This window comes from Branchiostoma belcheri, unplaced genomic scaffold (assembly GCF_001625305.1).
Source record: "Branchiostoma belcheri isolate BF01 breed outbred unplaced genomic scaffold, Haploidv18h27 scaffold156, whole genome shotgun sequence".
NCBI lineage: Eukaryota > Metazoa > Chordata > Leptocardii > Amphioxiformes > Branchiostomatidae > Branchiostoma > Branchiostoma belcheri.
The window spans coordinates 208,411-222,342 of NW_017803002.1; the positions used below are offsets into that span (position 1 = coordinate 208,411).

General features: G+C 38.9%; 1 protein-coding gene across 1 annotated transcript in view; it reads right to left on the minus strand.

The window, feature by feature from the left end:
* The window catches only part of LOC109465667 (multidrug resistance-associated protein 1-like), a 37,167-nt gene that overhangs the window by 10,258 nt on the left and 12,977 nt on the right, over window positions 1-13,932 (minus strand). Inside the window, exons 8-20 of the mRNA XM_019763050.1 lie at window positions 13,358-13,549; window positions 11,753-11,930; window positions 11,136-11,393; window positions 10,271-10,474; window positions 8,356-8,502; window positions 7,048-7,129; window positions 6,364-6,430; window positions 5,517-5,643; window positions 4,920-5,096; window positions 4,332-4,499; window positions 3,860-4,066; window positions 2,192-2,347; window positions 1,002-1,218 (exon numbers count right to left, since the gene is read on the minus strand). Of these exons, the coding sequence (XP_019618609.1) occupies window positions 1,002-1,218; window positions 2,192-2,347; window positions 3,860-4,066; window positions 4,332-4,499; window positions 4,920-5,096; window positions 5,517-5,643; window positions 6,364-6,430; window positions 7,048-7,129; window positions 8,356-8,502; window positions 10,271-10,474; window positions 11,136-11,393; window positions 11,753-11,930; window positions 13,358-13,549 (2,180 nt within the window). The remainder of the gene's footprint in view (window positions 1-1,001; window positions 1,219-2,191; window positions 2,348-3,859; window positions 4,067-4,331; window positions 4,500-4,919; window positions 5,097-5,516; window positions 5,644-6,363; window positions 6,431-7,047; window positions 7,130-8,355; window positions 8,503-10,270; window positions 10,475-11,135; window positions 11,394-11,752; window positions 11,931-13,357; window positions 13,550-13,932) is intronic.

Consider the following 13,932-nt stretch of genomic DNA (forward strand, 5'->3'; position numbering starts at 1 on the left):
CTCCTGGAGACAAAACATCGAGGAAAATCATGTCAACGATATTGTGCCCTTGGAAAAGGCACTTTACACGGCTTTCCACACTTCACACAGGTGGAAATGAGTACCTAGCTTCGGTTAGGGACGTCCCACGGATAAGACGTTAAATGGAGGTCCCGTGTTTGGGGAGAGCCACACCCCACGCACGTTAAAGAACCCACCGCACTTATCGAAAGAGTAGGGGACCTTCCCGGTGTGAGTGGCTCAAACCTTACAGTCCGGCCTTACGCAGCTTATGCCTTGAGGCCGTTTACCGGTTATGCGAAACAAACAAACAAATTTTCACCGATTAGGCAACCTGGCTCTAATTATCGTGATGGATAAATGGCTTGGGCAGATGCTCTTGTCAGCGGACATTAGGGTTGCTCCCCATCAAAAATCTATCGCTTATGGCACCCAAACTAAGCAAGCATCTACTTAGAGATACACAACGTATCTCTTTATTGTATGACTTACCAACCAAATGAAACTATTCACCAGCAGAATATCTATCAATGAATTATAAATGTCTTTACAGTTTAGGCCACAGCAAGTAAATTCTATGGATGACATCCTCCACAGAATACAAATCTAATGCGAGCGGGCGAAAAAAAACAAGGCGAGCCGAAAAAAAACAAACAAGGTTCTACATTTTAAAATTTTGACTCAATCATTGTACAAATGGTTTTGATTCAGTAAGAACATTACATATACAAGCCAGTATCACATATCACTGCATCAAAGTAAGAAGCAAAACATTAGATCAGAGCCTTTTCTTGTCTCCTCTCTTCATATAGTTATCTGCCATCCACCTTCCGGCATGGCAACAGACATCTTTGCCCATTTTTGGCATGGTGACCACTGTCAGAAGGCAACAAAATTTCTTGTTTTTTTTCCCAAAATCAGGCGAAAATTAATGCGCGCGCTGATGTCATCCATAAAAATTACTTGCTGTGGCCTTACTAACAGTGTTACCGAGTTCACACTACCTTGCATCAGGCCAAGTGCGGCATAACCACCCAGTAGAAGATAGTTCCGGTTGATTGACAGGGTGTCGTTGGTGGCGCTGTCGTTGGTCCAGTCACTCAGCCATATGACGGAGTACTTGTTTGCGATGAGGTGGCCACAGTTCAGCAGACACAAGCAGGTGAACAAGCCGACACCGAAGGATTTGATGTAGTCTCTAAGCACTGACAACTTTATCTAAAAACGGTAGAAAAAGATAAAAAAAAAACATTTTAATGTTTAATCCGTTGCCTTGAAATACTTAAAAGCAACGGCTTAACCAATATAGGAGATGGTTCGTTGATCTTATCAGTTTTATATGTTTTTGGTAGCGTTTGGATGTTCGTGGTGGTTGACTGTTCGTAATTTAGCATCGTATACGCCTAAAGATAACTCATGAAGATGTGGATGGTATCTTGAAAGTTCATCTGTGTTGGTATAAGTCATTTTGCAGCAAGCTTAAACTGTAATTTCCAACAACTGTAATTTCCAACTACAAGAATCTTGGACTCAGAACTGGATTTCTTTGCACGAGGGATTAAAGAGGCCATCTACATCAGGGCATTACAACCATCCCTCAACAGAGACGGAGGGCGCCACAGACTTTCTGCAACCTATGATCTACTGCTCACGGAGTCACGTGTGTTATCTGCGTGACGTCACGGAAGCGGTGGATTGTTCATTCCTTGACAAAGACTGGAGTTGTACAGTTGAAAAATTTGGGTGAGTCCAATTTGTTGTGTTGGAAATTACAGTTTAAACTTGCTGCATAAGACGCGGATGGATTGCCATGAACTTTGGTTAAAATATCTAGAAAATATTAGATTTTAGAACGACTGAAGCATTTCCTTGGTACAGAATAGTTAATACCCTACTCTGTGCGCAGGCCAAACATAAAAACCCCAGAGCCTCCCAAAACGATACTTCCGTTATTGCAGTAGCACTTTTGAACACAGGGATACTAAGTATCAACCACCACGTTATATCTGTAGTATCTTTAATGACGTTGATAATATTTGAACTTTGTATATAGATGTATAATAATATATACTTTTTATTGATTTACTGTACTTGATGATTGTCAACTTCGGCGCAATTCAGCTATTGCTGCAAGGTCGATTTGTTATTTGTTTATCAATAAACCATTTACTACTAGTACACATGGACTTACCCCACCAAGCCCACCGATATCGTCGTCTTCCTCCTCCTGCATGAGTTTACTTTCCTTCCTCTGCTCCTCCACTGGTGTTTGCTGACTTTGATCTTGACCGCCATTTTGGTCTTGACCTAGATCTTTGCTCTCACCTTGTAGTCGCCTTCGAAGTCCGTTGGTGCTGGGAAGGGAAAGACGTTTGGTTAGCCAACTGTTTTGCCTGAGAAAACGTCGATACAATTTATTTTTAAGCTTTTCCCGAAATCCTCTGGCCCAAAACTCCTTTCTTGAGATAAACCCTCATACGTCATAGTTATTTCAAATCTATGCTGCACGTATTATGTGTTCATAAAGGTATAATTTTATCTAAAATTATTTTTTCCAAAATGTCGGTAAAAATAAGAAAATAAAAAGCCATCATTTTGGCAATCCATCTAAACAATGTGCCAAAATAAAAATCACATTTTTTCAATCAATAAATGACCTGCCCAAACAGGCCAGTAAAAATTACTGTAAATTTTGATGGCTGTTTTATTTTTGCCGTGACCGCTCCACTTAAGTTTGACATTAAACACTGCCTTCCAGGTCGCACCTAACAACATATCATCTTTATCTTAGAGCTTTAATACAACATCATACACACTTTTGCCTGCTAGTGTGTAGCTACTAGGCTTTTCCAAGTATGTTTTGACATATTCTAAAATGCTTAAACAGAGACGGTCAATTTTAAATTTGATATCTATATCAATTCAAGCAAACACAACGGAAAATAGTTTCAAATTTTGACCATTACTCGGGCCTTAAGGTTTTGACTTCTACTGCTAGTTAAATGTGGATGAAAAAAATATACGAAAAATGACGAAAGTCAAAGCACAAAAACGATTTTATTCACATGTTTATTTTTAGTAGGAAAGCTAAAAAGTAATAGTAGAATATCCAGTCTTTGATTATATTGCTTCGGGGTCCCTGAAAGTTTAAAGAATTATCGGTAATCTACATATGGACAAGATAACATATCAATCCAGCAATATGTTTTTAAAGGGGTTACAAAAATCTACGGACATAAAAAAAAAGTGATCGTGCTCTCTAGCCTACTGTACATACCTTCCAGGTGCGGCTGACGACCACACACACAAAAAAATGCACAGGAGGCTAACTCTTACCTGGTCAAATCTTTAACATTCCCATTTGAGTCGCACCACTTCTTGTTTACAGGTATGACCGGGCCCTCCTCTACTTTCCTCTTGTTCCTTTCTGCAAGAACGAAATTCACTGTCAATGTTATGATGGGAAGCATTGGCACTAATGCTGGTTATTTCGTACCAAAACGTGGTCTATTTTAAACCATATTTTGGAATAACAACGCCTCCCACTTCGTGTTATTCCAAAATATGATTTGAAATAGACCACATTTTGAAAGACAGATGGATTCTACTTGCTATGTTGCATTCTAAAACATGTTTTCGCGAAGTACGTGTTGGAATGCAACACTGTATACAGTATCTCAAAACTCTTCTACTGACCATTTGACTGGGACTCTCCTTCCGCCATGTTGGTGTAGGACTCTCCCTCCGCCATGTTGGTGTAGGACTCTCCCTCCGCCATGTTGGTGTAGGACTCTCCCTCCGCCATGTTGGGGTAGGACTCTCCCTCCGCCATGTTGGTGTAGGAGTCTCCCTCCGCCATGTTGGTGTAGGACTCTCCCTCCGCCATGTTGGTGTAGGACTCTCCCTCCGCCATGTTGGTGTAGGTACGGATATATTCAGCAAACTCCCTGTTCTGGTCCACTAGGGTCTTGAAGTCCCCCATGAGCCATATCCTGCCGTCCTGTAGGACGATGACCCGGTCACACTGCGGCAGGAAGCTGGTACCGTGGGTCACCAACAGTCTAGTCTGAAACGTTACAACATAACAATTTTCATTTTATCTTTTTAGCTGTGTAATAGAAAATGTACTTTAGCAGTGTGTTACCATATTCGGTCTTGAGTCATCAGAATGGCATTTAGCAAGCAGCCAATAGGCATACAGCTTTCCTCTATTCTTCTTGCTGATTGGCTGTTGGGATTTGATTGGGTTAACTCAATTAACACCTGTACAAAGCCATGCCTCTTACTTTCTACCAGCAATAATAATAATAGTCTTGGTAATATCAATTAACCTTATTTTTCAGCAAGCCGTTAGGACCGACGACGTGGTCGAAGATGTGGCGTCCTACGTGAGGATCCACGGCGCTGAGCGGGTCATCCAGGTAGTACACATCCGCGCCGCTGTACACCGCACGGGCCAGGCTCACCCGCTGCTTCTGCCCGCCGCTGAGGTTAATACCCTAACGGTACATCGTGGCATAGATGATGGTTAGACATTCAGGTAATGATATACACAAGAGAAATGTTACTAGAGCAATGTTACTAGATGTTTGTACCCCAAGCATACCACGACGACTTACGACCTACTCACAACCACTAGCAAACTTGGCAGGTAAGCAGGCAGGTAATTACGTACACCAGCACCACTGGCATCACATGAAAATACTTTCTTGCTGGCGTTTTAACGTTTAAGTTTCTCGTCCCTCTCTCACCCCCCTCTCTCTATCTCCCTCTCTCCCCTCTCCCCCGATCTTTCTGTCCCTCCCTCTCTCCCCCTCTCCCTCTCCCCCCCCCCCTCTCTCGCCCTCTGTCAGTCAGTCGAAAACTACTAAAGTAACGTAAACAGCGCAACACAGGATGGTACTGACAGTTCTCCTTACCTTCTCCCCAATCTCTGTCAGGTCTCCTCCCGACAGCATCTCCAGATCCGGTCCCAGCGCACAGGAGTCCAGGACCTCGTCATACCGGCACCTGTTCATGGGGCTGTCAAACAGGATGTTGTCCCGCAAGGTGGCGTTTTGGATCCACGGTTGTTGCGATACGTAAGCAGTGCTTCCCTGATTAAAAAAAACATGCATTGAGATAATATTATTTTATACTGATGAAGAGGATTAATCTTTTTGTTAACTACTAGTACCACTGTAATAGACTCCTTTTCTTCATTTCTTTCTTTCTTTTTCTTTCTTTCCGTCTTTTATTCTTTCTCCCTTTCATTCTTTCTCTAACTTCCTTCCTTCTTTATTTCTTTTCCTTTCTTCAGGGCATACGTTCGGAAGTGTTGCTTTGGGTGGCGGATATTAAAAACGTTAGTTAAATCAACCTGACTGCATTGATGAAGATATGTGTCATTCAGGAAATGGAGATGACGCCTTAATATTGTGCTTTAAAGTTGGAAACACAGCACGCACCTCCTGTAGGCTGTAAAAATGTTAAACAATGCCCCTTTAAAAGGACGAGTAGTCTTTTTATTACAATACCTTGACAGAAACGCGTCCATTTGTCTTCTCCATCTCTCCCAGCAGAGCTGACAGAAGGGAGGACTTTCCCGAACCGATCTGACCAATCACAGCCACCAGCGCACCTTCGGGGATGCTCAGGTTGATACTACAGGAAACCAAAAATAGCCAAGTTTAGACGTTGTTAAAGGTAACACATAAAACCTGTCTATTTATGATGGTTCTCCTGTACTTGGTTAAAGACAGTACCACTGTACAATAGATTTAAAAAAAAACATCAATCCTTGCTTGATAACTCTGATAATTGAAGGCATGATTATGATTAATCGTATCTTCGTTATTTCTATATCATTTATCATTTGCCGTACAATATGTATAATTATAATTATATGGCCCTATAGATTTTTAAAAAAAAATTATTATTAGGGCTAAAAATCACAACTGTTCTGAAATTTGACAGAATGAATATTAATATGCTCTGATCACTAGTCTAATAAACCTTTTGCTCAGAATAACATCTACATATCTTCCATTTATTAATAAATCATATTCACCCTGTGAGATCAAAGTGTCCCAATATCTATTTACGTTCGTATTACATTGTTTCTGTTTGATAGAAATGCATTTCTATACTATTATAGTATAGATCTATACTATAGTAAATATGTCAGTAAACTGAATAAAGGTTACATTTCTTCCCTAATTCTTAAAAGGAGAGCATGACTTAAAAAAAAATAAGGCCCTTGGCGGCAAATATGCATATGTTGATTTTGAGCATAACGTTAAGGGCCCTATAGTAGTAGTAAACATAGAACGTAATCTTTTAGTATGGGTTCTTCTTTACAGTAACATATAGAGTTCCACTTACTCTTTCAGGATGGGTTCTTCTTTGCTACCCCAGCTGAACGTTCCATCTTGTACCGATATTGGAGGACCTGGAAAATAGACCGTGCATCTATTAATACGAGGCTGGCATCAAATTTAAAGTTAGATATGTAAAATAGCGTTTCATTATTCAGCATGATAATGTGTTTTGACGTGGCGTCTTTACTGTTGAAAACCATAACGGCACACGGGTCCAACTAAACATGGGAATTTCTCATAAGGCCACAGCACGTAAATTTTATGGATGACATCCTCCGCAGATTCCAAATTTAATGCGAGCGGACGAAAAAAAACAAGGTTCCTACAATTTAAAATTTTAACTCAATCATTGTACAGATGGTTTTGATTCAGTGGGAACATCACATATATACAGCAGCATCACATATCACTGCATCAAAGTAAGAAACAAAACATTAAATCAGAGCCTTTTCTTGTCTCCTCTCTCCATAGTTATCTGACACCCACCTTCCAGCATGGCAACAGACATCTTTGCCCATTTTCGGCATGTTGACCACTGTCAGAAGGCAACAAACTTTCTTGTTGTTTTTTTACCAAAATCAGGCGAAAATTAATGCGCGCGCTTATGTCATCCATAAAAATTACTTGCTGTGGCCTAAGGCAACAAGGCACAAGCCCAGTCTACTTGTACAATGTAAATCGCCTTTACCTGGCTCGGCTCTTTGCACATTATCAGGATTCAATTCATCCTGTCCAAGAAAATCTTCTATACGGCTCAGAGAGACTTTCGCCTGCGAAAAGATAATAAAAATCATCAAAATTATATCTATATTAATCTTCTGTTACTTTCATGCTTTCCTTTATAGGTTGCATATAAAGTTGGCCACAATTGTACTTGTGAAACAATGAAACTATATATTTTTTATTCATTTATTTAAATAACAACAGTTCAAATACGATGATTGATTGGTACTTTACCAATCGTTATAAGTCAAATTCAAAGTTTATTGCACAACGATTGTCACGAGTACAATGTACGGCAAATGATAAAGTTATAAGTGAAGATAGCCTAGTTACAAAGTGCATCTATTTGACACAAGTGCCGTAGATACATAATTTTTCCGCAAATGCTACGTCAGTACAAGGTCAAATGTCGTCGGAAGTCGGTACCGCCTCCTGTCCCCATTCTAACAAAATGATTGTTTGTGCGCTTTTTTTTATTAAAACAACAAAAGCATAAAAACATACAAGATGGCATCGAACTCAAGTTCCATGGAACCTAATATATTAACGGCGCCATCTACGCAAAATGATTAAACAGAGATATACTACTTACATAGATAAATAAACAAATATACAAAATCGAAACAAGCTAATTGGGGTTTAGTGAAATTCAACAGGCTAGCGCAAGTAGTAAGAGGTGAATTCTGAAGTAAATAAAAAAAAGAAGTCCCAACCCCTATCTCTTAGAATTACTGACATGAGTAGAATAATTAAAGTCGAAAAGATCAATCAGATACAAAACGACCATTTTTGATGATGAAATTCTGAGTAAAGCTCATAATTTTACAACTAGTCTCAAAACTACTAAAGGATGATCCGTAAAGTAAAAGATGTTCTAAAGAATTATCAGATAGGGAATTTACGTCCAAAAATGATTGTGTACTTTATTTGATTTTTTTTTAATTTATTAAGTTTGCACATTAATAAATAGACAATAATAATACAAAACAAGGATAAAAACAGGTGCAGGAGGAGGGGAGAAGCATGGAATGCTTATACTAGGCCCTCCTCTAAACTATACAAAATTAAATATAATCAAGAAATGGAAAAAATACATTAGAAAATGGAAATAATACAATAATAGGATAATCAAACAATGTACGGTATAAGTTAATGGCAATGAAATAAGGTAATATAAGTTATAAATACAGTGCAATAATGATAATGATAATAATTGGTATGAGTTAAAATAAGAGAGAAACACTAAATGAAACTACTACAGAGTACTACTTGCCTGTAGAATGTTGTTGTACAAGTGTGGAAGGACGGCGAATGCGAACTGCAGACCTTCCATGAGGGAGTGGACCACAAACGCAATCTCCGCGTCCAGGACGTTTTTCTCGTCGCTCAGAACGTACGCAGCAAAGATCGCAAACGAAACCTGACAGGAAAGAAACGAATGAATTTTATTGCTCGACAACAATACTACAAAGCTAAACTAGAAAGGTAACATTTGCAAAGCAAATGCATAATGTTTACCTTCCGATATGGTCTGCTCTGTTAATTCTTACTCAAACACATTCACAAACATGTACTACTGGCAAATGGTGACAGGAGCAGAGAAGACCATGAAATTGCAACATTATATAACCCAACACCAGTCACCATGGTGACTAACGTCAACAAATCATGTCATTGGTCAGATCAGAGGTCACTGTTTGGAGAAGAAGAAGAGGAAGAAACAGAGCAAAAACAATAGGTTTTCCTTCGGTAAACATAACTATCTTATTACATTCCTTACTATAAACTACTATCTCTACAGTATATGAGTTACAATATGGTCATGTATTGATGATATGGTCTCTCTGAAATAAAGTGTACAGAAATTGGCCTGTGTAAGCAGATATGGTAGTTGGACATGACAATAATTCATGGAATGTATCGTACTGTGTACTAGATAGGGTGAACTTTGTCTTAGTGGTAATAGTCTGTAACAATGTATCTCTTTCTTTTCTATAGGTGGGACAAGTCATAACAAAGTGAAATTCATCTTCAATACTCTCATTACATCATACACAGGGGTTGCTTTTTTTTGTTATCGGTTATAACTTGGGGTGTAATGAATGTATCTGAATGATATTTGGTAGGTAGGATGAGGTTGGGAAGAGGAAGGTCAATTTTGGTGAACTGAGTGATGAGGAATCTACGTCCTTACCAGGTGAGCCTTTTTTTTTTCACATAATATATTTATTGAGTATTGGGCAAAAAGCAAAATATGCTTAATAAAATATAACACCTTCTACTCAAAACACATTTACAAGATACATGCATAGTTACAAGATAAATACAACAAAGACAAGATGGTGATCTATCAATTACGAGAATCTACCCGTACAGTAAATGAAGTTTTGAACCACATCAAGCACATTACAGTTTTGTAGGTGTGAGAGTGATGTGGACCCTCGAAGTAGTAAGGAACATAGGGAACTGTCATTGAGATGCTGTAGCTCTACTATGTTGGAGAGAGATGATAACAGAGTACTTCTTTTACTAGAATAAAGTTTACAATGTAGAAAGTAGTGTTCGGTTGTTTCACTTTATCATATAGCCGGGTGACGTTGACCAATCAGAAGGCTCCATTCCACATTCCTTATGACGCCGTAATGTCACAAATAGAGTCAAAACCGGGTATTTATTCATCCCAAACAATCCATACATTAAACAACCCAATAATCACCCGCATATGACCTCAGGTGACTCAATAGAACACAGCTCTAGTTCTGAAAAATGAAAAAATAACTTGAGTTGTGTTCCAATTACCTCGGGTGACTCCCATAAGAACACCTGTTCCCTGCCCGTGACCCAGTTAGAACGTGAACCCTACCGTGTCCTCAGGTGACTCCAGATGGAACAATGTTCTATGTTCTATTTAGCATGTGCAAGGGGTAAATTGTACATTGTGTCACTTTTCACTTCATCAGTCTGGATTAGGCTATCGTGTAAGCTATATGATAATAGCGTTGTCATTTCTCGGTGAATATGGTGTGATAAAGCCTTGTCAGTTGCTATAACCACCTCATAAAGCCACCTCATTCGCTGTGCTCACTCGATGGCTTTATTCTGTGGTTATAGCAACTGACAAGGCTTTATCACACCATATTCACCTCGGGCGGGTCATAAACCCTTAAATAATAGCCACATTTACATACCAGGGGAGTTGTGACGTTCCATGTGAAGGCGAGTCCGGCGTGCGTGTAGCCTAAACGTTGTATCGCCTTCAGTTCCTTCGCCCTGATGTCGTCAATCTTGGCCTTGAAGGACAGTTCCCAGGCGTACAGCTTCAGCACCTTGATGCCGTTCAGAACCTCGTTCATCAGCTTGATCCGGGAGTCCTTGTGCTCCATGAGTGTTCTCTGCGTAGATGACATAGCAAATCAAAGGTAATTCATCCAGTGCGATTTCAGATCAGCAAAACTAGAAATATTCTGAATTGAATAAGGCAATCTTTATGATATTGTCACATTAGCACATTTTAATCAGTATTTCATACCTAGTTTTAACCCTATCTAGACCGGGGGGGGCTAAAAGTGCCCGCGGCAACTTTGATGTCACATAGCGTCTGAACGGCTAGAGCTAGAACCGCCAAACTTGGTGACTTTTCCTAAAATATTGTTGGCAACAAATCTGTATCAGTGGAATAAGATTATGATTTTTCTTGTTGCCATGGCAACGGATTTCTGACATTTTTTGCCAAATTTAATAATTTCCATTTTAACAACAGAATTTTATGGGTTTTATGTCAAGTTACACAGTTTTTAATATTAATAACATCACATATAATTATATGTAAATTTTATAATTAAAAATGCATAATTTATGCTAATTTGATGACGTCATTGGCCAAAATCCAAGATGGCGGACCATATCATAATATGACGTCATAATGACGTCATATTACGTCAGAACGACATACAAATTGTACATATGATATATTTTTACTAGTGTGGGACATTACAGTTTAAACTCGATTCATAATAATTCTGATTTTATTTTAAGAAACAATAGCGTCCGTACCTCTAGTTCTTTCATCTTTGAGACCATCCAGCTGTAAAAGGGGAAGAGAAGCACACAGGCGGTGGCCCCGGACAGAGCAGCAGTCATCCCCAGGACGTTCCACAGACAGTACAGCGAGCCCGCCATCCTGAACGGCACGGACCAGGCGAACTGAAGGTCATAGCAGGTGTCCGCCACCCTCTGGACATCCACGGACATCAGGTTCGTGATGGAGCCGACTGTGAACGTCTTCCGAGCTTCACTAGTCACTGTCAAAGACTAACAAAAGGAAACAAAACATTTCGGGTAGTACGAAAAGGTTTTTATGCATACCTCCGTGGTCATTCATATCAGAAAAATGGGTCTACACAAAACCAACCGACTCTGAATTGAAAGGTACCGTGGTTCTTTCGAGTGGGCCGAGAAATTCTGAAAGACGCGGCAAATTTAGTAGCACATGTAGATCTGCACTGCGATTGGTTAGGGCGGATCAAGCTTACACTGTGATTGGCTAAGACAGGTCCTGCCCCGCACGTGTTCAACACGTGATAGAAACTCACTTGTACAACGCTGTTGCGCAACATCAATCCATGACCCCATAGGTATCTACATAAAAATCCATAAGTTTTTATGTTCACCTTTTTGTAAACTGCAGATGTGAGAACGGTCTTGAGTCGCAGGTTTAGGGTCTTACACCGCTTGTGGAACTGGGTATCAGCCAGGCAATAGACAACTGACAGAGCTGCTAACAGAGCGGTGTACAGATAGCCTTTCCACTGGTGTTCCTCCTTGTCTTTTGTGAAGCCCATCAAAAGCCTAGAAAAATTAGTATCTTTTTACCAAAAGACAGAGTATCTTATTGCATCTCAGAGAGGGAAGCTAGAGAAGTATCAGGGTAAGTGGGGAACTTTATGTTCAGATTAATTATTTATTTTTGCCTTCTTATACATAACTTGTTTTGCCTCATACTACATATATCACCATTTATAATTTAAATTTTGATATCATTCAACGATATATATACATGTACATTTATCTGAACCAAAAATCAGTGCTTTTGTGGTTTGTTAAGACTTTTTCAGTTGACACTGATGTTAGTTATTCTTGGTTCTTACATTTTGTTTGGGTGTTTCTTCCATGTTTCTTAATACTTGAATTATTTCATATTTCTTGAATAAAATTATTTTTAAAAAGCCTAGAAAAATAATATAGAAACACGCTGTCATTTTCGTAGAATTAGCATAACTGTCTTCATTACAAAAACGTAATCAATGGGAGGAATGTCGGTCTTTTTTTTTCATAATGCAAATGAGGTCCTGGTTTAAATGAATTATTTTTAGTGATATTCCCCTTCACTAAACTACCAAATGTGGCAAGTATTAAATTCCTGGTAGTTAGCAATATTAAATTATAGCAATTTCTCATTATTATGCAAATGAGATTTTACAAAATCAAATCAATTCTAAAAATGCTTTCTCTTGTTTTTCCTGTTTTTCTCTCGTGCAAAGAATTTTTTTCTGTCAGCAAGAATATTATTCTTTGAACAAGAACCCCTGTGGCAAGAAAATTTAAGAAACCCACATTGTTCTTATTCCAAGAATTTTTTTTTCTTACAGCTAATGAACCAATACCACGAATATTATTCTTATAATATGAAGTTTAGGTTCGTACACAAATAATGTCTAGCTTCTTTAGCATAAGAAAATAAAAAAAAGTAAGAGCTGTTTTGTAGAAAGAAAACCATTCTGCCCACAAGAAAAGATTTCTTCAACTCAGAGCTAATAAGTTAACTGTTCTTGTAGCAAGAAAACCACTCTGTACACAAGAAAAGTTTTCTTGAACTCAGAACTAATAACTGTTCTTGTAGCAAGAAAACCATTCTGTACACAATACAAGATTTCTTAAACTCAGAGCTAATAATAACTGTTCTTATAGCAAGAAAGCCATTCTGTACACAAGAAAAGATTTCTTAAACTCAGAGCTAATAACTGTTCTTGTAGCAAGAAAACCATTCTGCCCACAAGAAAAGATTTCTTCAACTCAGAGCTAATAACTGTTCTTGTAGCAAGAAAGCCATTCTGTACACAAGAAAAGATTTCTTAAACTCAGAGCTAATAATAACTGTTCTTATAGCAAGAAAGCCATTCTGTACACAAGAAAAGATTTCTTAAACTCAGAGCTAATAATAACTGTTCTTGTAGCAAGAAAACAATTCTGTCCGCAAGAAAAGGTGCTACACTTACTTGAGAATCTGAGGAGCGGCGAGGCCCAGAATGATGGTGACCGTCTGGAATAGAGCAGTGACGGTAACGAGCGGCCAGAAGCAGCGGAACAACGCCGTAAACAGAGAGACCGTGCCCGCCTTGCCTTTCGATGGGTCGCCTTCGTCCTTGGGTGGAACTTTGAATCCTTCTTTGCTTGGGACGTCTTGTGAGCTGTTGGAAACATTCTTATTATTAAATAGAAGACGAACGCCATTTCGTAACAGAATTTGAGCAAAGAGAGAAATGAACTGTATATGTTTGTACAGCACCTATTCCCCTATTCATGCACTTAAGTACTGTAGAAAAATTCATATTCCTTATGCGACTAGACAAACCACTCTTCGAAAAACAGATCTGTACGTTTATTTCTACAATAACTGTAAAGCGAGGAGAAGTTGAATTTATATAACGATAGTTAGTTGATTTTGTATCTATTAACCATGTCCATTCATCCTGTTTTGTTGTGACCTGTACGTAACCAAGTGTGGCAGAAATGTGGAATAAAGGTCTGATTGATTTAACCCTACCTATAGACCGGGCTTTTTTACATGGAG